Genomic DNA, 26,262 nt, shown 5'->3' on the forward strand with positions numbered 1-26,262 from the left:
AGATCAGCCAGTAGATACAACTGATTCTTGCTGGAAAATGGTATTGGAGTGTGTGTGCAATTTTTTTCATGTAAATGTTAAGTATTGTTGGGATAAAGTCAGATCTAGAGGGGAAACAGCAGAGAAAACATAGTCCATATGGTGTGAGAAAACAGAGACAAATAGGACTAAGCATATAAATGATCAAATGACAGTAAACAAATTTAAAAAAAAGAATTAAATGAGTTAATACATGTAAAACACTTAGAACAATACCGGACAGGTGGGCACTAGAATTATCAGGAGGATCACTTTGTAAATTATTTAATTGTGTAACACAATGCTGTACACTTGAAGTTAATATAAAATAATATTAAATGTTACTTGTAATTGAAAATAAAATTTTAAAAGTTAAAAAATAACAATACCTGACAAACAGTAAGTAATCCATAAAATTTAGATATTATTGACAATTAATATCCTTTCAGGAGTGCTGCATTCTTAGAAATTAGCAAGTGACTAGTGCAAAGAGTTCCAACTGAGGCTTCAGCAAAAGCTCAAGCTTGCCAAGAACAGAGAAATATGCTCCCAAATTACTGAAATCCCCAATCCCCAATATGCAAGTCATCAAATGACACTGTTTGCAAGGTTTCAGATAGTGTGATTATCATGGAATAAATCTTAATAGCTCTCACTCCAGAAAAAATGTTTCTTTACTGACTTTTACCAGCATCCAGAACTGGGGATGTTTACTCACACTTTAGAGTGCTGGCACCCATTTCTAATTTTTTTCTCCAAGAATCACTCAACTGGCAATTAAACTTCTTCACTGCTTTGTCTTATTCCTAGAAGTACTGAGCCTGTGTTCAGACAATTTGGTATTGAAAGAAACCCATTCTCTCTCTTATGCAAGAGTGCTTGAAGGTGTTTTTCATTCCTAAGGACTAAAAGGGCCAAATGAATCCACCTGACCTCAGTATTCTGCTAATTTTTAAAGACATTGTTTATCAACATTTAAAAAGTTTTGTAATTCTTATAAATACATAATTCCACTTCGGAGAAAATGTCCAAGGAAGTCAGTGCCCCACCATGCCCCCTTCTGCTACCAAAGTAATTTGTCCAAAGTGATTCAAACCAGTGTCATTAATAAAACAATGATAAATGGAGCCAATCTGAGAGTCCATCAACTACTGAATAAGCAAAATATGGTGTCTCAACCTGGGAAAACCTATGTAGCCAGCAATAATACATGATAATAGTAAATAATAATAGCAATCATTTTCTGAGCACCAACTATCAATGAGGTATGAAGGCTGGGGGCTTTTATATACATTATCTATTGAAAACCTTTTTATGACATAGTTATCTCCTTTTTTTATCCTCACCCGAGGACACTTTTCTCCATTTTTTGTTCAGATAGAGTGGGAGGGAGTGAGCGGAAGAGAGAGAGAGAGAAACATTGATGTGAAAGGGACACACCGAGTGGCTGCCACCCGCACGACCCAACCAGGGCCAGGGACAAACTGCAACCGAGGTATGTGCCCTTAGCGGGAACTGAACCTGGGTCTCTCTGGACTGCAGGCTGACACTCCAACCGCTTAGCCAAACCAGCCAGGGCTCCATTTTACAAATAAGAAAACTGGAACTCAGAAAGGTTCGAGCACCTATACAAAGCTAGTATTCACACTCATGTCTGAATGCAGTACTTACCTTTCTGTTGTCTATTATATCAAGCAGCTGTGTAAATACAAGCAAATAATAATGGCTAACAATTATTGAGCATTTACTACGTGTCAAGCACTTTATGTGATTTAATTTAATCTCTATAAAAACCTTCTTTAGCCCGGCTGGTGTGGCTCAGCGGTTGAGCACTTACACATGCACCAAGAGGTCGCTGGCTGGATTCTCTGTCAGGGCACACACCCGGGTTTCAGGCTCGATCCCTGTGGAGGATGTGCAGGAGGTGGCCAAACAATGTTGATGTTTCTCTCTCTCTCTCTCTCCTTCTCCCTTTCTCTCTCTCTAAAATTATCAATAAAAACATTAAATAAACAAACCTTCTTTAGAGATGAAGAAACTGAGTCATAAGAAAATAAGAAACTTGCCCAAAGATGAAGTTAATTAAGGTAATAGCTAAGATTTGAAGTCAGGCATCTGATCCCTGAGGCCCAGCTTTACACATTTCACTAAGGCTGACTTCCACGAATTAATATTATGTTTTAAAAAAGCAAGATACAAAATAGGATGTTTAATTTTTTTTGTTAATCCTCACCCAAGGATATTTTTTCCATTGATATTTTTTAGAGAGAGTGAAAGGGAGCAGGGGATGGGAAGAGAGAGACATTGATTGGTTGCCTCCTGCACACACACTGACCAGGGACTGAACCTGCAACCCAGGTATGTGTCCTTGACTGGGAATTAAAACCGTGACCCTTTGGTTTGCAGACCAATACTCTAACCACTGAACAACACTGACCAGGGCAGGATGCTTAATTTACATAGTTAAGGGTTTTATGTTGATTATTTTCAGGTAAAGTTGCTCACGTCACTGAGGCACTGCTCTAAGTCAAGCCCTCATCATGATTCAGAATCAATGGTCTCCCTGTCCATCCAACAAATATGTACAGTGTGCCTACTATGTGCCACACTGTTCCAGAGGCTGAGGACCGAACACGGACACTGTCCTAACTGTACTCCCAGCAGGCTCCTCTGCCTGCAGCTCTCATCTGGGCTCTCCTCACAAGTCCTCATCTGTTGGTGCTCAGTGCAAACGTCACCTCCTCGAGAGGGCTTCCTTGAGGCTACATTCACCTTCTTCCTCTAACCTAGTGCTGCCACTGTTCACTGTCTGACTTTTCATCTGGAATGAAAGCTCCAAGAAGGCAGGGATCATGCCTGCCTTGTCTACTTCCTTTATCTCCAGAGCTCAGAACAGTGCTTGGCGAAGGAGACTCTTGTAATTATTTGCTGAATGAATAAACTTTTCCCTGTTTTTTGTTTCTCTCTCTCCTTCACAGTGCTGGCAAAATGATCTGTTCATTTCAATGCCTGAAAATTTCTATGGCTCCTAGTTGTGCACAGCTTGTCAAATTCCTTTTTTTTTCTTTTCCATTTTGTATTCCATGCCCTGCCCAACTTGGCCTGGGTCTAACCTCTTCCCCAAAATACCAGAGAGGCAGTAAAGTTAAATGGTTAAGAAATGGGCTAAAATTTCAGCTCCAAAAGCTACTAACTTACCAGATAACTGACCTTAGACAGATTTGGGCCTCAATTTTCTGTGAAATGTGGCAATAGTACAGCTCCCAAACCAAAGTGAAGATTAAACTATTTACTAGATCAAAAGTATTGAGAGTCATTCCTGACACAAAATAATAAACACTATTTACTCCTGTCATAAGCCTTGAATTTTGGTCACATCAATCTACTCCTTCTTCCCTACACAAGCCGTGTCCTTTCATACATCCCCTTTCCCTTTTCACGTGTTATTTTTTAAGTCTACCACTGACTTACTATGACTGCATATGTTGATTAACGTGAATTTCCTTAGAGCAAAAATTTTATCTTCAATTCTGTATAAGGTATGAAATGCTGACTCACTTGAAAAATGTTAAAACAGGATCATTACATAAAATTAGTCATTTTAATAGTTTGTATTTCCATAAGAAAGTTCAAGGTGAACTTATTTGGTTTTCCCTTTCTATTTACTTAAATGCTGACTTCTAAGAATAACTGAAGGGTTAGAAAGCTTTCTCCTCTCCAATTTTGCTGCCTCTCATCTTCCACCTACTCCTTTCTCACCATCTTTACAACAATAATGTCATAAATACTGACCCCAGGGCAGTCAAAGTGATCCTTAAGTTCTATGTTAAATGTAAGGGCTATTATTACAACTAATAATACTGACAGATCTTGCCTCTGCCAGTAATTACTGGCAGGAACTTGTCCAATAACATGGAGAAACACTGTTTTTTTCTGTTACCCCCACCCCACCACTCCACCCCTTCCAGGGAGAAATGTTGAACTTCACAAGTTAGGGACAACATATTCTTTAAACTGGAAAGAGGTGAAAAATAAATGTCAAAGTTGTAAATGCAATGGATTGGTAGGTAACTTAAAGTTTGGAATATTCGGAGGGCTTGGGAGGTTTGCCAAAAGGATAGAATCTGGTATGTTCAAGGATACTGGGTTCTCAGAAGCCTAGGAAGGGCAGGAGGAAAAGCTTGCCTTTCAACACATCACCTGGGGCAAGTCTCGTACATATGAAAGATATCTACTTACAGGGCCTAGATTCTTCCCCATCCTCACAATGCTAGTCTAATTCCAGCATATTATAGACTAGGTAACCATTAGTGAAACTGTGTCCTGGCTTAGGAACAACCATCATATATAACGTTGTTTCAATGGGGGAAGTATGTTCCCAGTTCTAAACAACTAGCTTATAAAAGACTTTTTGGAAAATGTCTCATTCATAAGCGAGGGACTGCAGAGAGTTGTAACCAGTTCCCTCTGGAGAGGATTTGCCAAGTATTGTGTCCTAAGTTTTGCAGTAGGAAGCCAACCTCACTAAAATGAGTAATGTAGGATACTTGGCCAAATTCTCAGATCCAAATCTGGGTGAAGCAATAAATAATATTATGGCAAGAAAACAAGAAACTAGATGAGAAATGGGAGTGACTGGAGGCTGAGACAGCTGGAGTCACACACCAAGATTCGAAACCTGGCTCTTGGGAAGCAAGGCCCTTTCTCTGATTGCCTTTCTCCCAGCACCAGGGCTGCTCTTTATCAATATTTAGATCTCAGCTTAGATATCACCACTGTCAAAGGCCCTGCCCTTATCCGATTTATTTTCTTCTCTTCATAGCATTTAACCATTATCTGAAATTACTTATTGCTTCTTTATTGTCTGTCTCTCCCTAAAAGAACATAAACTCCATGAAATATTTCATTTGTCATGCTCACTACAGTATACCTAGGGCCTAGCACAGTATGTGGCACATGTAAGGATAAATATTTGTTAAACAAATAGGGCTATCATGTGAGGATTCAATGGTGGAATAAATCATCTATCTACCTACCCACCTACCTACTTCTCTGTGTCTGTTACGGTATTGCTATACAGATCTTAATGAGTATTATAAATTTCTTTTTCCTTTGTTGATTTTATAGAGACAGAAAGGGAGAAGGAGAGAGAGAGAGAGAGAGAGAGAGAGAGAGAGAGAGAGAGAGAGAGAGAGAGAGAAACATTGATGAGGAAGAACATCAATTGGCTGCCTCCTGCATGCCCCACACTGGGGATTTGGCCCACAACCTGGGCATGTGCCCTGACAGGGAATCAAATAGGCAACCTCTTGGTGCATGGATCAACGGTCTACCACTGAGCCACACCAGCCAGGCAAACTTTTTTTTTAAATCCTCACCCAAGGATATTTTTCCATTTATCTTCAGATAGAGTGGGAGGGAGGGAGGCAGAGAAAGAGAGAGAGAAATATTGATGTGAGAGAGACACATCGACTAGTTGCCTCCTGCACGACCCAACCAGGACCAGGGACAAACCACAACCGAGGTACGTGTCCTTGACGGGAATCGAACCCATAACTCTTTGGTCTGCAGACCGACACTCTAACTGCTCAGCAAAACCGGCCAGGGCTCTTAATGAATATTATAAAAGAAACAAAACAGAGGATAATACTGTTATGAGTCAGAAAGTACTTACTGAACTACTTGGATACGTCTCATAGCACAGGAGAAACCAGGAGTACAAAATATGATTCTTCCAGGAGGCAAAGCAAAAATCAGGTAAAAACTGATAGCAGCCTGAATGCTAACTTGAAGTCTGCTAATAGGGGAAAGCAGTTATATCATTTAATAAACTTTTATTTTCTTCTATACTTATCTTTATTGTTGAATATATTATAGATGTCCCCCACTTTTGTCCCTATTGACTCCCTCCTCCCCGCTCCCACCCCTCTCTTGCTTCCCAACACCATTGTCTGTGTACACTGGTTATGCATATGTCTCCCCCCAACCCCTCACTTCCCTTTGAGGTTTGTCAGTCTAACAACCAATTTGTACTTCTTAATCCCTTTATCTTTTTCACCCATTTCCCCAACCCCCCTCCCATCTGGCAACCAACAAAAAGTTCTTTGTATCTATGAGTCAGTCTCTGTTCTGCTTATTCATATGGTTTGTAGATTCAATTGTTGATAGATATGTATTTATTGCCATTTTATTGTTCATATTTTTGATCTAAGACTCTTCAGCATCTCATATAATACTTGGTTTGGTGGTGATGAACTCCTTTAGCTTTTTCTTATCTCGTAAACTCTGTATATGTCCATCAATTCTAAATGACAGCTTTGCATGATAGCGTAATCTTGGTTGTATGTCCTTGCTCTTCATCACTTTGAATATTTTTTGCCACTCCCTTCTGGCCTGCAAAGTTTCTTCTGAGAAATCAGCTGTCTTATGGGAGCTCCCTTGTAGGTGACTAACTGCTTTTCTCTTGCTCCTTTTAAGACTCTTTCTTTGCATTTTGGTTATGATGTGTCTTGGTGTGGGCCTCTTTGGGTTCATCTTGTTTAGGACTCTGTGCTTCCTGGACTTATGTCTTTTTTCTTCACCAAGTTAGGGAAATTTTCTGTCATTATTTCTTCAAATACACTATCCTCATTTTCTTGGATTCTTTTTTCTTTTTGCTGTTCTCATTGAGTGTTTTTTGCTTCTTTATATTCCAAATCGATGGTCTGCTTCTTGGCTTCACCTCCTCTACTATTGATTCCCTGTAAATTATTCTTTATTTCAGTTAGTGCATCCTTCATTTCTAGCTGGTCCTTTATTAAGTTGTTGATGTTTTCACTAAGTTCCTAGAAGTTCTCATGAACTTCCCTGAAGTTCTCACTAAGCTCCTTGAGCATCCTTATAACCAGTGTTTTGAACTCAGCATCTGTTAGATTGCTTATCTCCATTTTGTTCAGTTCTTTTCCTGCAGTTTTGTTCTGTTCTTTCATTTGGGACATGTTTCTTTGTCTCCTCATTTTGGCTGCTTCCCTATGTTTGTTTCTATGTATTAGGTAGAATTATTATGTCTCCTAGGTTTCATAGGGTGGCCTATTGTAGTAGGTGTCTTGTAGGGTCCAGTGGCACAGTCTCCCTGATCACCTCAGCTGGGACCTCAAGGTGCACCCCTAGTGTGAACTGTACACCTTTCTGTTGTAATTGAGTCTTGATTGCCATTGGCACATCAATGGGAGGGATTTACTCAGGCCGATCAGCTGTAAAGACTGGCTGTACCCACTGCCCATTGACCTCTGATTACCTTGGAAAATCAGATGTGTAGGGGCCCACCACACAGAGCAAGACTTACTTCAGCAGAGCTCTGGAACCCACTGGGTCCATTCCTTGAGTGTGTCACTTGTGGAGGTGGTTGGGTGGTGGTGCTTCAATGTGGTCTGAAGTTGTCCACTGGGTGTGCCGGTTCTGGAACAAGGTCAGCCACTGCCTGTGTTCTACCTGGGCCACCAGGCATAAGCTACAAAGTGATCTGCAGATAGTTGCTTCTTGTGCTGGGCTTGGAGGTACTCAGGCAAAGCCAAGCTGTGAACCAAGGCTGGCTACTTCTAGTAATAGGCCTGGGGCCACTTAGCGAGAGATATTAGGCTCATCGAGGCCAGATGCTGTTTGTTTGAGAATTTAGAAAGATCTCAAGCAGGATCCAACACAGGCCAATCCTATGGAAAAGCCACTGGAAATAGCTTAGGTGGGCCCAAAAGCTGGGTGGGGCAAACAGTATGAACTAGGTTGCTAGAGTCCCAGATACTGTGGCCATCTGCCATCCCAGGGAAGGGATTACCAAAGGAACAATGGCCTCTGACAGCACATCTGTCCAAGAGAAAGCTGCCCCTCCAGCTCTTGCCTCAGTGCCACACAACTCAGTTCTTTCCTATGTCTCTGGTGCCTTACAAGCTGCCTCCCCAGCGCTGGAGCCTGGACAGAGTGGGTCCGAGTAAGTCCGTGCACGGGCCCTTTAAAAGGAACTACTGGGACTCCAGCAGCCTCAACCTCCCTGTCTCAATACCCACTGGTTTTTACAGCCAGAAATTGAAGACTTCTCTTCCTGGTATTGGAACCCTGAGCTGGGGCATGGTGTGAGACGGGGACCCCTCGCTCCTCATGGAGGACCTTCACAGCTGAGGTAACCCTCCTGATTTTTATCCGCCACACGTGTGTGTAGGACCAGCCCATTCTCGCCTCCATCCTTCCTATCAGTCTCAATGTGTCTTCTTCTTTAATTCCGTACTTGTAGGACTTCCATTCAGCTTGAGTTCAGGCAGTTCTGAATGATGGTTGTTCTGTAGTTTAGCTGTAACTTTGATGTGGTTGTGGGAGGAGGTGAGTACCATGTTTACCTACATTGACATCTTGACCAGATGTCCTCGTTTGATAAATTTCTTTAGTCAATGTTCAGAATTTATAAAAAACTCCTAGAAGCTGCCTAACACTACTCTGATGTTGATGACACAGGAAAAAATAGAAGAGTGGTTGTGGTGAGGGCAAAGTAAAGAACGGCCCTGCGTTTTCTTCCACAAAATCGATAAAAGGCTTCTGGTTCACCTTTCTCACAGGGAGCAAGGTAAGGGAATTACCCTAACTGCATGACCCCCTTTCCCTTTCATCCAGGTAGAACACACCACTCTTTGCCCCTCCCTCACCTTTTGTTGAACAACAGGAATGCTGCACGTTAAGCTGGAAGCCACCAAAGACCAAGGTTATTTCACTTCCTCTCTCCCAGTGTTGCAGTGATAGCTGTGGTCATTTTGGAAAAAACACTGAAGAACAAGAACTTTAAGGACTCTTTCAGCATTACATTTCCATGCAATCTTATCTGTACAGGGATTCAGAAAATGAACAAACGGCTTTCGCAATATTTTGAGCATAGTTTTTTGACTCATACTTAAAAGTTGGAAAAGAGGATATTTACTTAAGATAGTGGTTTTCAAACTATATCTTAAGTAGAAGATGACTTTTTGTAAATGAAATTCTACACAGCTCCTTAACACATCAAGCAGACCAGTGTGGCACTTCTCTGGTCACGGAGGGCGAGGGCCCGGGCTCCCTCCCCCAGCTTTCCCCTGCCCTCTGAAGAACCCCGACATCTCTGAGGGACACAACTGGTTAAGGGGAAACAGAAAAAGCTATTATTTAGCTAAATAAATAAATGGGGAGAAGGAAAACCTTTTCCTTAATGTGGAGTTGAAAATTACCTCTCTGTGACCATCATAGTAAAAAGATGGGTTTGAGCAAGAATCATCAATGGATGCTCAACATAGGAGGGAAAGTTTGATAAGAAGCAGGATATTTGCATGATTTTCAACTGTCTCCCCATATATTGTTTAAAAGTGAGAAACACTGATTATCAGGGAACAAACATTACTGGTGTGCAGACTTCAAAAATGTGCCTGTCATATAAAACAAAGAAAGGCTGGGGAAGTATTCCAGATTAAAACATAAAAGAGACATGACATCACAATACAGTATATGATCCTTGACTGGATCATGTACTGGAGGAGAAAAAATACTATAAAGGAGATTACTGGGACAACTGACAACACTTGGAATATGGATCATCAATTTGATAAAAGTACTGAATCAGTGTTACATTTCCTGAGTTTGAAAACTGAACTGTGGTTATGTAAGAGGATGTCCTTGTTCTTTGGAAACACACATTGAAGTATTTGGCCTAAAGGAAACATGCTATGTGATCTACTCTCAAATAATTGAGAAAAAAATACATAATACAGTGTATTTACATATACAGACAGAGCAATAGTCTCAAAGTGGGATCCCTGAAGGAGCATTAGCATTACTCAGGAACTGGCTAGAAAGACAAATTCTTACCCTGGCCAGTGTGACTCAGTGGTTAGAGGGTTGGCCCATGGACTGAAGGGTAGTGCGTTTGATTCCCGGTCAAGGGCATGTATTTGGGTTGCAGGTTCCATCCCTGTCCCTGGTCAGGCGCATGCAAGAGGCAACCAATCAATGTGTCTCTCTCACATGAATGTTTCTCTCATTCCCGCTACCTTCCACTCTCTCTAAAAATCAATGGAGCCCTGGCCGGTTTGGCTCAGCGGTTGGAGCGTCGGCCTGTGGTACAGAGAGACCTGGGTTCGGTTCCCGCTAAGGGCACGTACCTCGGTTGCAGTTTGTCCCCAGCCCTGGTTGGTCGTGCAGGTGGCAGCCATTCGATGTGTCCCTTCACATCGATGTTTCTCTCTCTCTCTCTTCCTCTCTCTCCCTCCTGCTCTATCTGAACAAAAAATGGAAAAATGTCCTCTGGTGAGGATAAAAAAAAAAAAAAAAAAATCAATGGAAAAAAAATATCCTCGGGTGTGGATTAATAAAACAACAAAAACACACATGCACACAAAAAAATTCCACAAATTCTTGGGCCTCACCCTAGACCTACTAAAATCGGCTATCTGGGAGTGGGCCCAGTAGTCTATTTTAACAAGCCCTCTTGGGGACTGTACACTAAAGTTTGAAACCCACTGAAACAGAGAGAATGGTAAAACAAATGTGGTGAATCGTTAAAATTGGCAAATTTGGGGAGAAGGTATACAGGATTTCTGTACTATTATTGAAACTTTCCTGTAAGTTTGAAATTAACAACAACAAAAAGATTACCCTGGGGTAATTTATATACAGATGTGTCAAGTAAAAGGCTTTGGAGGCAAGGAGACAACTCACTGGGTTTTTGCATTAACCTACACAAGGAGTAACGGGATTTGGAACGAAGGTTGCTGCAGCTCCAGTGTGGAGTAAGGAGTGGGGTGTTTGCACGGTCTTCAAACAACCATCTTGCAGAAAATACGGGCACCAAACGTACTAACCTGAATAGGAGAGTCCGGCAATCTCTATAAAGAGGTCTTCTTCAGAAAAGCTTTCAGGAAGCATGAGGAAAGCAGCGGTCACAGCACTCTTCAGATTTTTATCTAGGGCTGACCTAAGAGCAATATTCTCATTCATTGCTATGATTTTCACCTGAAAATAAGCAGAACATTCAGAAGAAAACTTCCAGAAGAGTATTGCTCAAGTTAAGGGGTTTAAACATTACAATGTCCCAAACTTAGCTCTGAAGATCTTGGAATATTAGGCCAGTTGACACAAAATAATTATTATCCTACTAAGCAATCCTAGAATCTCATTTTGTAATAAAAATCAGAGAAATAATGATACAGGGGAAAAAAATGTCTCTTAAATGGGTTTCGAAAAGAAGTCAGTAGAAATGGAATAAATGTCCTTTGGGAAATTTAATATTTATTTTATAATCTCATTGTTCTTCACCTAATTTTATGGTAGACAAAGGCAAAATTTTACTTTATTTAGAACTCAACTGTTATCCATACATAACCTGAATAGTTCATGCTCTATTCTGAGGAAAAAGGAAAGAAAATTAGCTACCATAGAAAGAGCATGAGTTTTAGGTATAGGTATGGGCTCAAGACCTGGTATTTATTAGCTGTGTGAATTCGGGCAAATTACGTAATTTCTCATCTATAAAATGGGGATTACAGACACGCACCAAAGAACTGTTACAAAGATTGAATGAGATAATAAAGTGCTTAATGTACTAATGAATGCCTTAATCAATAAAACAAATTTTTCTCCTGAATACACAGCAGTAGCTGCTGTCTTTGATTTCTCCCAAATTCATGAAAATATAAATTGCTCTAGTCTGTTCTAAGAGTCTAGGTTTTAAAGACTGCAGTGAAGTTAAGATAATGTGATTAAGTCCCAGCTCTCTCTCTCACTAGCACTGTGACTATGAGTAAAATTCCTTACCAGTAAAATGGGGTAACAGAATCAAGCTCATAAGTTGTTGGGAAGATTAAATGAGATATTACACATGAACCCTTAGCTGAAGTGAGCTTCCTTATGTGTTTCTTGGTGCATACTGCAAGAGTTTCTCTGGGCAAGAGGTTCTTGCCTTTAGCAAGTATCAAAATCATCTAAAGGACTTGTTAAAACACACTTGGGACCATCCTCCCAAGTTAGATTCATTCAGCCTGGAAGAGGCCTGAAAATGTACATTTCTAACAAGTTCCCAGGTAATGTTAGTGCTGCTGGTCTAGGGTCCACATTTGAGAACCACTGCTCTAAGGTATATACTTAGAAATAATATTGCCAAATTGCTCTTTGGAGTAGTTGTGCCAATTTACACTCCTGCCATGATTTTTAAAAACCATCATGCTCCTTCTGATTTTCTAAATAAGGAAAGGGTCTAGAAGTCCCTAATAAGAATTCCACATATCTCAAATGTATCCACCATCTCTAAACCATTTAGTGATGGCACCAATTTTTCCTTCTATTCTAGAAGATAGGGTTTAAGTTACCTTTTGTCAAATAGATAATTTCTGACAAAATTAAAATGGTACATAAAAGACACATATATATAAGAAACTCCAAGTTAAAATTTTATTAGACAGCAAGGAAACAGACTGATGTATATCTCAAAGTATAGTTTATTTTTAAAAATTAATTATAAAAAGCAATACAATAAAAACCTCTCATATATTAGGTAAGCCACTTTACTCAATACTAACACCTCCATCCTTGTTATTACAATGACTTAATAGCCCTTAATTAAGCCTTTCGGCACTTGGGTGAGATTAGTATTATTGTAATCATCTACAGAAAGTAAAACCAAGGAGCAGCCCAATAGCAGGACTTGCCCAAGGTCGCATAATGAGTTGATGGCAAAATCAGGGTAACACCCTTATGCCTGGCAAATCCAGCTCTAAATATTTTGAATTATTCTCATGCATTCAGCAAGGAATCTGCTCTGGTTAACTTCTTTTCTTTTAAAGATGATTAAAACAAATGTTAAGGCCCTATTAATAACTCCTATGTTTATTTCTTGATTAACTTTTCCAAACTTTGTATTCCATACAGCATCATGGATGTAGGAAGGTAACCTCATCTTACTCATGGGGAAACTGAGGCCCAGAGGATTAAAAGATTTTTTCATGAGAAATAGTGGCACAATGAATGAGGATCTAGTTCCCTGATTCATTCAGAGCTCTTTCCAAAACTCTGTGAAGCCCCACTTCCAAATCTTATTCTTCTTTCTCATTCACCAGGTCCTGCTCAATAATTCTTCACCTTCTCTTTTTTGGTAGCTTTTACAGAAATTCCATGAAAACCGATGTTATTTTGAGATGCTAACAAATCTAAGCTGCAAAGAAAAGAGTAAGTCTGAGGAAATCTTATTTAACATGAAACCACTTATTCTCTAAGAAGGTTGTTCTACTTAGGTTTTATATATATATATAAACAGTCTGCTATCTAAAGTTGAGTATAAATAAAAGCATTCTTACTCAAAGGGAAAAAAATGTCAATTCAGAAGACTGCTACTATGCTGATCTGGTTCTCCAGTGTAAGGTGAACTAGGAACTTGTCTCAGTAACAGTTATTTGTTGGTTCAGAGTGAAAAGCCAGTGAACTCTTGGGACACTGCCAGAGAGGCCTGGGAAAAAAAGAAAGCCCTCAGATTTGTGAATAGCTGTTTGTATCTTACTGGAAATGCCCCGATCTGAACCGCATAGATAGCATTAGCGCTACTGCCAAGGAGAAAATCTTGACTGTAGAGAGGAAGGGGCAACATTTGAAGGGACTTTCAAAAGCCCAACTTTTGAGAGATTTGTGAGTACCTTTCAAGATAGAAAAAAGGGAAAGTCACATGTGGTCTCCTCTATAATACAGTCACATGGAGACAGTACTTGAATTGCAAACAGTGAAGTTATAGTCACAAAGAACACAGCCCTATCTAGTGTTCAAATACCTAACCAAGTGACCCTTCCCATGGAAGTTTTCCATTCCAAATGGCCAGAAAGGCTAATTTTTCTAAATGGTCACTGCCTGAGGACCAAAAAGAAACACTGAATATTCGAGGTGGATGAACCCTTATTAATTACCTATTGGACTACAAACTCTTCCAAGATAAAGAGTGTGGTGTGTTTTTTAAAAAAATTCCTTTGGCATACACAGAGAAGAAACTTGGTTGCCTTTTAAATAAGTAAATGAATGGCTCAATCTTTGCATTTCAAAGGCTAAAGGCCCAAAGATTTGCTTATAGCTGGGCAGAGCCAAGGCTACTAAGCCAGGTTTTCCATCTCCAGTCAGGGAATTTTTATACTACTGGGATTTTTCTATCCACAAAAAGTAAATCAATAGTTACAATATGATGATGGATGCAAAATTGTGAATATACTAAAAACCATTGAATTGTACACTTTAAATGGTTGCATTGTATGGTATGTTAATTATATCTCAATGAAGCTGTTATTTTTAAAAAGCTATATTATTAGCAAAGAAAATATATTGCAACAAATACATAAAAATACATTAAAATCCTCTTAACAGGTGGCAAAATACCACTGTATGTCTATGTGAAGGCTTTAAAAATTCAAGCCAAATTATCTATATGCTAAATATATAATCCAAAACTCTATATTTATGTTAAATAAATTAGGGAGATGACTATTACTATTACTTTAGAGTTCATTTGACTTTAAAAAAAAAAGGTTAGCCACAAGGTTCTATTAAATATTTTAAATTTCATTGTCCTTTACTTGGAAAATGACTTGGTAAATGACTCAGAAACTTAAGGCTGCATTAAAAATAAAAATGGGTTATCTCAATTATGAATTAAGTTAATGGTAAAGTATAATGTAAATTTAACTTTCATACAACTTTTTCCAGAAATGTCCATCTTTAAAGCAAGGCATTCCTTTATATTTCTTTTTTTTTTTTTTTCTTAATAAATTTTACTTTTTAGAGCAGTTTAAATTCACAGCAAAATTGAATGGAAAGTACAGAGAGTTCCCATACCTTCTGTATATTTTAAACACTTAAATTGCTAGTGATTAAGAAATTCTATTCTAGTTGTAATATACAAGGTAATTTTAGAGCTTTAGACAATGTAATTTAATGTAACTCCTTCTTTTAAAACACATAAAAACAAAGAATTCACACTCATATTCTCACAATTCTTTCCTAGGACATTCATCCATTCTTTTTATTAAAATGCTACCAATGCTTTCTTTCCATCAGATTTGTTCATTTGATTAATATTTGCTGCCACCTAGAGGTAAAAATTGTTTGTTTAAAGACAGTTATCTTGAGAATGGTTAACAGTGATTTCCACTAGAGAGGGAAACTAAAGGCAGGAGTGAGTGGAAGAGTTAATTCACCCATTTATGATTTTTTTTTTTTATCATGTGTTAGGTTCAACACTTCCAAATGACTTTAAAAGAGATCTTCATTTTCTTCCACTAGAAGCTTTAATAAGCCTGAGGGACAGTCACTATTATCAGTAACATTTTCTTCTAAGTTAGCTGAGAAATGGCATTTTGCATGATATAAATGGAGCTGCTATTTGTCTTGAATTGCTGTTTTTACTTTATCAGGATATATGACATTTAAATAAAATCTGAGGTCATTCCCAGTGCTTATATTCTGAGATTTCATGGTGTTTTCAGTGTTCTGTCTATTAAAAGAAAAATTAGCCCTGGCCGGTTTGGCTTAGCGGTTAGAGCGTAGGCCTGCGGTCCAGAGAGACCCGGGTTCAGTTACGCTAAGGGCACATACTCAGTTGCCGTTTGTCCCTGGCCCTGGTTGGTCGTGTGGGTGACAGCCACTCGATGTGTGCCTTTCACGTCGATGTTTCTCTCTCTCTGTTCCTCTCTTTCCCTCCCACTCTACCTGAACAAAAAATTGAAAAATGTCCTCAGGTGAGGAGAAAAAAAAAAGAAAAAGAAAAATTAAAATATTCCAAGCAGAAAACACAAGATAGGAAATAACAACATTTTCACATTCAGCATCTCATTTTAACTCTGAGAGGGGCAAGGACAAAGGAAAGTGAAAGATCATTTCCTGAGTGTCTACTAAGTGCCAGGCATTTCTCAAATGTCTTTGGGGTCAGTGTTCTCAGCTTTATCCACAGATGACAATGTTTCAAAGCTCAAGGAGATCAATCACTGGTACAGGGTCACATAGCTGAGAGTGTCAGAGCTGGAACTCAAACCACAGATCTGTCTGATTCTTAAACATCTGTTTCCTTTTCAGTATTACCATTCTGCTTCCACTTTTCAACACCTTCTTGAAGTAGGTGGGGCAAATATTGTTGTCGCCATTCTATAAATTACTGGAGGTTCAGAAAGGTAAAATAAATTGTCCAAGTTCACATAAATAGTTAACAAGTGGCATGAATAAATAAGATCCAAAGCGCCTGGTTAGCGTGGCTCAGTGGACTGAGCATCATCCCACGGACTGAGAGGTCCCAGTTCAATTCCCCATCAGGGCACATGCCCAGGTTGTGGGCTAGATTCCCAATACGGGGAGTATAGGAGGCCGGTCGTTGTTTATCTCTCTCACATCAATGTTTCTATCTCTCTTTTCCTTCCTCTCTTTCTAAAAAAAATCAATAAAAAGATTAAAAAAAAAAAAGACCCAAAGCCTCTCATTTCACATTAATTATTCTTCCTGTCAAGATACATATTTTGTAAACAAAAAATTTGGAAAGAAAATTAATATTTATAAATTTTCAATTACATTTATTTGCTTAATTATCAGTTTTACTAGTTATCCAGCCTAGAAATGAGAAATTCATCTAAATAGATATAAAATTATTTTGGTAAGCCGATTGTTTCTGAACTTTAAAAATAATGTTTTAGCCCTGGCCAGTTTGGCTCAGCAGTTAGAGCATCAGCCTGCAGACCAGAGAGTCCCCGGGTTCAGTTCCCACTAAAGGCATGTACCTCAGTTGCAATTTGTCCCCAGCCCCAGTTGGGGTCATGTGGGTGGCAACCAGTCAATGTGTCTTTCTCACATTGATGTGTCTCTCTCACATCGATGTTTCTCTCTCTCTCTTCTCCCCCTCTCTCCCTCCCGCTCTATCTGAAGATAAATACAAAAATGTCCTCGGGTGAAGATTAAAAAAAAAAGTTTTTACTGAAGTAAAAATGACACACAGTAAAGTATACAAATCCAACAAGTACAGCCTGACAAATCTTTACATATGGATATAGTCATGTAACTATTGCTCTTATAAAGTGTTTCCAGACATTTTAATGAGCTACATCATTAAATGTCTTTCTCTATATGGAATTTTTTTTTTTTTTAATTTATCCTCACCCGAGGACATTTTTGTATTTATCTTCAGGTAGAGCGGGAGGAGAGAGGGGGAGAAGAGAGAAACACATCAATGTGACAAAGACACATCAACTGGTTGCCACCCACATGATCACAACCAGGGGCGGGGACGAACCACAACCGAGGTACATGCCCTGAGCGGGAACCGAACCTGGCACTCTCTGGTCCGTGGGCCGATGCTCTAACCACTGAACCAAACTGGCCAGGGCTATTTTTCTTTTTATTGAATTTATTGGGGTGACACTGGTTAACAAAATTATATGTTTCAGGTGCACAATTCCACATATACCATTAACTTTTTAAAAAATTAATCCTTACCCAAGGATATTTTCCATTAATTTTTATTTTATTATTTTTTCTCTTTATTGATATTTTAGAGAGAGAGGAAAAGAGAGGGAGAGAGAGAAATAGAAACATCGATGAGAGAGAACATCGACTGGCGGCCTCCTACATGTCCCCCACTGGGGATTGGGCCCACAACATGGGCATGTGTCCTGACTGGGAATCGAACCGGCAACCTCTTGGTGCATGAGTTGACACTCAACCACTGAGCCACACCGGCTAGACTGTTTCCATTGATTTTTAGAGAGAATGAAAGGGAGGGGAAAAAGGGCAAGGGGGAGGGGTGTAGGGAGAAGGAAGAAGAGAGAGAGAGAGAGAGAGAGAGAGAGAGAGAGAGAGAGAAACACTGATGTGAGAGACACACATTGACTGATTGCTTCACGAATGTGACTGGGGTGGGGGATTGAACCTGCAACCCAGGTACCTGCTCTTGATGGGGAAATGAATCCATGACCTTTCAGGTGCTTGGGATGACACTCTAACCACTGAGGCACACTGACCAGCCAGGGCACACAGTTAAATTTTTTAAAAATATATTTTCATTGATTTTTTTAGAGGGGGGGGAGGGAGAGAGAGATAGAAATATCGAAGTCAGAGAGAAACATCGATTGACTGCCTCCTGCTTGCCTCCCACTGGGGACTGAGCCTGTACCCCGGGCATGTGCCCCGACCAGGAATCAAACCGGGACCTCTCAGTGCATGGGACTGACACTCAATCCACTGAGACATACTGGCTGGGCAACATACTATTAAATTTTAAGCCCAGACGCAAGGCAAGAGAATCCTGACTACCCATGTATATCAATAGAGACTTTTATGACACAATCACGCTAAGATTATATAAATCTCTCTCTAATTTTTTGCCATAACTGACAAGAGGAGGTACAGCACAGTCATTCTTATGGGAGACATCTGAGAACAATCCATGTACTCTCTTTTGAGGCCTGAGATCCTCTGACAGCACAAAGGAAAATTTTCCTTGCTTTGAGATTAGCAATGTGACTATGTCACATAGTTCTCAAACTATGAAAAGACCTTTTCTGAGAAAATAGACTATATATTTGCAAAAAAGGAGAAATGTGACATTTGCAAACACAAGTCAAAAGTTGAAGTCCTCTCCACTTTTTTCCTATTTCGTTTTTCCTTTTCTATTAAAGCCCAGGGAGACGCCTACCCCCCACAGCCTCCTCTAGCAGTATCCCAAATGAAGGAAGGATGCTACAACAGGATTTCACCATTGGCCTGTGGAGTATAATAAAGGGAATTAGAATCCACTCTCCTCAGCATGACTACTTGATTCATTCACTTATCCAACAAACATTTGCTGAATGCTTACTATGTGCCAGGCATTGCCCTAGGCACTTTTGGGATACATCAGTGGACAAACAATGTCCCATGGCACTTAAATCCTAGAAGAGAAGGTGATCTGGGTAGAACTGATAGAAGCTCCACTGACATTGGGCATTTCTTCTGTCATCCTCTCCAGACCAAAAGGACTAACTCTAAGCCTGATCCATCCAGACAACTGAAGAATCTTTAGCAAGAGGGCGAGAGTAGTGTGGGTAATATCTAGATATTGTTTGGCAGTGAATTCTTAGACAGGAATAGGAGCCTGAAACTCATTTCTATTTCCTGGAGTTCCATCTCACGGCAATCAAAGATCAAAGTAAAGTCAGATTCAGAGAGGAGAGATATCCCTCATTGTAGCAGCCAAACACTCACCGGTTTATGGAGTCGTCCAGCAATGTATAAGTTATTCCAGTTGAGGAGATCTTCAATCAAAATACTAGTGCTAATAACCCCATATTTGATAAGCTGGAAAAGAAAAGAAATGGCCATTAAAAGGAACAAAATACGATATTGTTGCTTATGCAAATGCAAAATATAAAGAAATAAAAACTGGTCCTTCAGTCCTGGCTGGTTTGGCTCGGCAGTTGGAGTGCCAGCTCGCAGACCGAAGAATTGCCGGTTTTATTCGGGTCAAGGGCACATATACCTCGGTTGCTGATCCATCCAGGGACCTGGTCAGGGTCGTGTGGAAGGCAACCAACAATGTGTCTCTCTCACATCGATGCCCCCCTCCCCACTCTGTCTGAAAATAAATGAAAAAATATCCTTGGGTGAGGATGAAAAAAAAATAAATTGGTCCTTCAGCACATTTTGAGGAGCCGGTAATATATTTCATGCTTCTCATTTAAGAAATAAGAAACCTGAGGCTCAGAGAGAATAAATGACATGTCCAAGGAGGCACCATTAGTAGCAGAGACAAAACTAGGTCCCTGAATTTTAGTCTGGGTTTCCAATGTTCATTTTATCACAAAGTACAAGATATTTTGTTTATAATTAAAAGCTTTTACTGACATCTTTACATGGTAAATTCCTCTTTCACTATGGACTATTCCAAACACTTTATAACTACAAAGCAACATCCAAAAATAAAACCTCTTTATCAGTGCTGAACATGAAATTATGGTCAAGCTCATGCAACAGTAATTTGTTCAAACTCTGAATGCAGCTGTTCCAGGTTACAAAATCCCATTTGCTTCAACAAATATCTCTGGCCTCAATTCGCTGAACTTCAGTATCTCAACAGCATTCTCAGGCTACAAATATCTAAAAAGTAGCTAAAGAATTTTAATTAAAAAGTACAGTCCCTTTGGCATATAATTATGCCCAAATATTTGGTTACTGGAGCTTTTAATATTGTTTGAAACTACTAATTAGAGTTAGGCTCAGCATAATATTAATTTTGGACAAAGAACAAAGCTATGTTTGGCATGACTAAATTGGACATGGAAGGCTGTGCTGAATAACCTTCCCTCCACTCTAGCCACAGTATCGCAGAAAGCCTTCTTGCTGCAGACATGTAAAAGCCGGGAGATAATAGAAACACCACTGGACTGGAAGTGAGTGGTCTGTCATGCATTAGCTGCATGAGCTTATGGAATTTAATTTCTCTCTGAACCCTGACATTTTTTTATCTGCAAAGTGCAGGTGGAGCAGCATTGGAGCAACCAAAAAGGTAAATATATGGCTCAAGTGTTATGCAGGCATCACCAATAATCACAGCACTCATTCCTGCCAAGTTCAGATAGGTCTTCAAAACCCTTTGCAATCAGTCCCCAACCTCCTGGCCTTCAAAGTGTGGTCCACTAACCAATAACATCAGCATCACCTGAGAGCTTGAAAAAATTATGGAATCTTGACCTGGCTGGTTTGGCTCAGCAGTTAGAGCATTGGCCTGTGGACCCAAGGGTTGCAGGTTTGCTTCCAGTCAAGGGCATGTATCTGAATTGCAGGTTCGATCCCCCACATCTATATATTTTTTCCTCTCTCTCTCCCTTCCACTCTATCTAAAAATCAATGGAAAAATATAATTGGATGAGGATTTACAACAACAACAAAAAAAACCAAAACAGAATTACAGAATCTCAGGCTCCATTCCAGATTAACTGAATCAGAATTTGCATTCAATGAGATCCTCAGGTGACTGTCCGAACATCAAAGTATGACTGCTCTAAGCAATCAACAGCATTGAGCAGAGCTGGCACAGCTGGAAACCCGTATGTCAGCCTTAGCCCAGCTTATCTCAAGAAGGCATCTGATTTAGTCCCCCTCAGACTTCTTAAACTGGGATCCTGCCTAGTTCTTGGAGATTGGGCCCCTTCATCTGAAAGACAATTCAGGAGGGTTCCTGCTGTCAGACAACCCTCTGCCAGGATCCATGCATCTTACCTGCTCTCCAACAATTCATCATCAAATTCCACCCACCTGCTGGCACCAAGAGGTTTCTACCACTTGGCACCACACACTCCCAACTATCTATGATATCCTCTTTACTTCCAAATTCTTCCTGGTAGTGTCAGCCTCTCCCTATAGATAAGATTAATTTCCACTCTGATCCTTAATGGACCTACCTATTCCACCCACTGACTAAACCATTGGTTCTCAAAGTGTGTTTTCCAAACCAGCAGCAGCAGCATTTGGAAGCTTGTTAGAAATGCAAATTTTCATTGCTAAAAGAGTAAATCTTAAAAGTTCTCATCACAAGGAAAAAAATTGTACCTATGTGTGGTGATCGATACTAACTAAACTTATTGTGGTGATCATTTCATAATATATACACATATCAGTGTTGTATACCTAAAAGTAATACAATGTTATATGGCAATTATATTTCATTTTACAAAAAAAGCAAAGCCTCAAACCCTACCTGAGACCTGTGGGGTGGGGCCCAGCAATCTGCGTGTCTAACAGGCACTCTAGGGGATTTTGATGCACATTAATATTTGAGAACCCCTTGGCCAATGGCAAAAAAATAAAGACAGCCCTGGCTGGTTTGGCTCAGCGGTTGGAGTGTGGGCCTGAAGACCAGAGAGTCCCAGGTTCGGTTCCTGCTAGGGGCACGTACAAAAAAATAAAATTAAAAAAATTAAATAAAATAAAGACAGTCACACTTGACCACCTTCATCCAGCAGAAGCTTGAACATTTCCTGACTGCAAGAGCATACATATGTAGCTAGTATTCTAACAACAAAAGTTAGTAACAACCCAAGTTAAGACAAAGGCCCAAAGTACTTACCCTACCAACACATGTGACCAATGAATTGTAGTAAACACCAGCGCCATAGTTATTCTGGATAGTGGTGATAACCTTGGGCCCCAAAAATTTTAGGAAAGAGTAATGGTTCCAATTTTTCTTCAAGTTCTTTGAATGCCATGTAACAGGGTCATCTACTGTGAACACAAAGTCCAGCATTGCATTCTGGGAGGTGAAGAAAGAGAATGATTTTAGTTTTAATCCTAGAAAGGCACCCAGATAAGAGTGGAAAGCTGTAAAATTCTATGCCATTATAATTTTAAAAAACCTGGGGTTGTCATCAGAAATTTAAATAAGTCTCTGGAACCAATATGAGCTTTGTTTTCATCAATACAGATAACAACAATAATGCTTTATTTAACATGTACTGTCATGCCAACACTCTCCTAAACACTTTATATACTATATATACAGTAACTCATTTTATCTTCAAAACAAATCATACATGTAGGTACTGTTACTATCCCAATTTTAATCCTCACCCGAGGATATTTTTTCCATTTTTTTTTTTTTGTACAGATAGAGTGGGAGGGAGAGAGAGGAAGGGAGAGAGAGAGAGAAACATCGACGTGAAGGGACACATCGAGTGGCTGCCACCCGCATGACCAACCAGGGCCGGGGACAAACTGCAACCGAAGTACGTGCCCTTAGCGGGAACCGAACCCGGGTCTCTCCGGACCGCAGGCCGAAGCTTTAACCACTGAGCCAAACTGGCCAGGGCACTATCCCAATTTTATAGGAAAAAAAAGGCACAGAGTAAATTCTTTGCCCAAGGACACATAGCTAGTGAGTGGCAGACATAGTCTGGTTCCAATTTCTGTGTGCTGAATCACTATTCTACACTGCCTTTCATATAAGTGTTGCTGAATATGTGCTCCACTTTTCTTCCAGATAAATAACTCTGTATGGATAAGCTCTATACAGCATTATGTAAAGGGAAATGTTATTTTAACTCTCACCCATTCATCAACCACTCACTGAGGACCTACAATGAGCTCCAATGCATCCTGAGGTAGTGGTCAAGAGTTCAGTCTTGTAAAATAGATAAATTATCAGTAATTAGACTTGATAGGAGAATGCAAAATATACTAATTTCACTCAAAATGGGGTCAGAACAGGAAGCATACGTTTTCCTATAAAATTATATTCAAGACTCTGATAAATCTGAGTCTTGAAGAATGTGCAAGAGTTAAGCAGGGCTGGTGGAAGTATTAGGAGCAGCACAGGGGAGTCCTATTGGAGGAAAACACTCTTGTGGATATAGGAGCTGGGCATGTTCTATGAGCTGCATTTAGTTTGCCTCAGTTGGGAACAGAATGAAGGCAGGGGAGTAGTGGAAGATGAGACTAGAGAGGGAGGCTGGCTGCCATGCTAAGAAATTTTCCTTCAGAAGAGCTCACTGGAGGGAGAGATGAAAGGCTGGGAAACCACATAGGAAGCTAACCGCAAGATTTCAGGTGAGAAAAGATACAAAGGCACTGAAGGGTATAGAGACTGATCTGAAGAGACTTAGGTGTTGGAATCTACAAGACATTAATTTGTAGAGAATGAGATTCAGGGAAAGTAAAGGAAGAACCTTTTCTTGGAGGGAATTCTACCTCAGCTCAAAGGAAAATTTTCATGGGAAAAAATGAAGAGGTGGCTACAGAAGCAGGAGGCTGAGGCCTGCTCTGAGTTTCCCATAATGTGATCCACAAACCACTGGTGATACTTAAGATTTGGGGTGGACATGTTTTTTTAAAAAATTTATAATTATGTTAACGTATTTAAAAAAATAACTAGCTTACAATAACCTATAATTTATACACCTATAATTTATAATTTATAACACGCTGTCACTTTAAAGAAAAGTATTGCTTAAAAACTAATGTAGCCCTAGAGGGGTGGCTCAGTTGTATAGCATCGTCCTGTATACCAAAGGTCATCAATTTGATTCCCAGTAAGGGCACCTACCTAGGTTGGGGGTTCAATCCCCAGTCAGGGCATGTATAGGAGGCAATCAATTGATGTTTCTTTCACACTGATGTTTCTCTCTTTGTAAAATCAATAAACATATTCTTAGGTGAGGATTTGAAAAAAACAAACTAGTGTAGGTAGGAAACAGCAAATCCAAGCAACACTACAGATGGCCAGGCAAATTACAGCCAGGTATCCAAATCCAAAAGGCCCTATTGCAATCTGCATACTTCCAGTTCCTTAGTTTATGAATGAAATGTAGGCTGTGCATGAATTACAGCAAACAGAACTCCAGCTCAGAACACAAGTTGCACACACAAAGAACAACTCTATTTAGACTTTTGCTCCTTTTATGTTAATTCAGTACTAACAGCTTCTTTTAAATGAAAAATATTTGCCTGCCACTCTTCTAGCTCGAATCTTGTCTCCACTTTGGAAACAAACTTTATTTTCAGAGAGAAATCTGCAGTCACAAGGAAAACTGTACCCTCACTGCTGTTGTGCTCAGCCAACTCTGAGGAGTAATAATGCCGAATCCTAAACAGTCTGGTTAAATGTCCTGAGCGTGGGTAATTTTACTGGTCACCCACTAACTTTTGCTCTGAGTTACTTGACTGCACCTGCCCTGACCCTACAACCAGCCCCTCGACTTCATTAAGTCAGGAAGATCATTTTGTATTTTCTCCTACAGCTATAGACAGTCACTCTCAAGCCTGGCTGTGCATTAGAATCACCTGGGAAGGTTTTGAAATTCTTGCAGCCCAGGCCACCCCCCCAGACCAATTAAATCAGAATCTCCGCTGTTGGAACCGGGGTATCGGTATTTTTTAAAGCTTCCCAGAGAATCCATATTCAGCCAAGACTCAGAACACTGAACTAGCAACCTGGCAAACACTTCCCTTTCTACCATCTTGCCTCTGCATCAGCCTTTCCCTCTTATAATTGCATCTCCTGCTCTATACGGAAGTGGGCTCCTATTTATCCTTAAAAAAAAGTCATCTCACGCTATTGTTATACTAAGAACACTGTCATATCCTACAGTTTCTACTTTGCAGTTGAGACGTGGAGTGCGCTGAGCAGACAGGCAGCTCTGGGGCTCTGGAGGGATCAGAGGCAAAAGAAAACTCGTGCGAACAGGACGATTCCCGGCGTGGGGCTGGCCCCGGGCCTGGCTCACCTTCTGGTCTGAACTGGGCCCTGTCTGGCGGTACACGCCAGAGCCATAGGCGAAAGCCAGGCTCAGCTCCTCGGGGAAGTGAGACAGGATCTTGCGGAAGGCCACCCCCGAGCTCTGCAGCGCCTGCAGCGCCATGGGGCCGAGGCTCAGAGGCAGGACCCTTAGCGGAGTACGGTAGGGGACATCGGGCGGGGAACGAATACCAGGTTACGAGGGTGGGGAGATGAAAGACGGGAACCAGCCCACACGGGAGAAGGCTGGAGCCGAAGGTGGGAACTAAGGAGACCCACAAGGGCTGCGCTGACACGGTTGTGCCAGCGAGCGGACAACCCCAGGCACGCCTCTCGCACGCACACGCGCTACAAAGGCGTAAGAGAAGGCGCTCGCCCGCTTGTGAGGATGCGAGGGCTTTGCAGAGACCCCTGGTGGTCGGAGGAGCGCGCTGCAGGCTGGACATATGGATGCGACCGTGTTGTTGGCTAATTGAATTGCCTTTGAGCCTTGAGAATCCCTTTTTGTTCTCGCCTCAAACCACATTTTAATAAAATCGTGCGTGTGTATTGCAGAAGATTTTGTAATGAAGTGAAATTCACACAAAACTGTACACTTTACGTTCAATTTAGTGGCATTTAGTACATTCACCATGTTGTGCAACCATTATCTGTACCCAGCTCCAAAATTGTAGATTTTCAAGGTTTAGGAAATGACAAATAAAATTAAAATCATGCCCAATTCCACTATCCAGAGACTACCACTGTTAAGATTTGGCTGTGATTCCTCCCCATTAAAGCCCCTTTTAAGTCCGATGATGGATATGAAAGTACTCTATAAATGGTAAAGGACAGCACCAATGTTCTCTGATACTTGTATTTAATATTAAGGGTGGAGAAGAGTTTCTGTCCCTTTGCCTTGGGGATTAGTCTCACAAAAGAGCATGTTAAATGCTTCCTGTGAATAAACAGGACCCCAGGAGCAAGCTAACCTCTTTGTGTAACTAGAG

The 26,262-nt window shown here is 40.4% G+C and overlaps 1 protein-coding gene across 5 annotated transcripts in view; it reads right to left on the minus strand.

The window, feature by feature from the left end:
- Positions 1–25,583, minus strand: part of TAMM41 (TAM41 mitochondrial translocator assembly and maintenance homolog) — a 66,940-nt gene extending 41,357 nt beyond the window's left edge. For 2 of the 5 annotated variants that reach the window (XM_036267484.1, XM_036267482.1), the window contains exons 1-4: positions 25,263–25,583; positions 22,112–22,294; positions 19,252–19,344; positions 10,866–11,016 (exon numbers count right to left, since the gene is read on the minus strand). In XM_036267484.1, the coding sequence (XP_036123377.1) occupies positions 10,866–11,016; positions 19,252–19,344; positions 22,112–22,294; positions 25,263–25,397 (562 nt within the window). In that variant the 5' untranslated portion in view covers positions 25,398–25,583. The remainder of the gene's footprint in view (positions 1–10,865; positions 11,017–19,251; positions 19,345–22,111; positions 22,295–25,262) is intronic. The other 3 variants (XM_036267486.1, XM_036267485.1, XM_036267483.1) reach the window with 3 other exon arrangements.
- Between the last annotated feature and the right edge of the window lie 679 nt (positions 25,584–26,262).

Source organism: Molossus molossus, unplaced genomic scaffold (assembly GCF_014108415.1).
Source record: "Molossus molossus isolate mMolMol1 unplaced genomic scaffold, mMolMol1.p scaffold_m16_p_18, whole genome shotgun sequence".
NCBI lineage: Eukaryota > Metazoa > Chordata > Mammalia > Chiroptera > Molossidae > Molossus > Molossus molossus.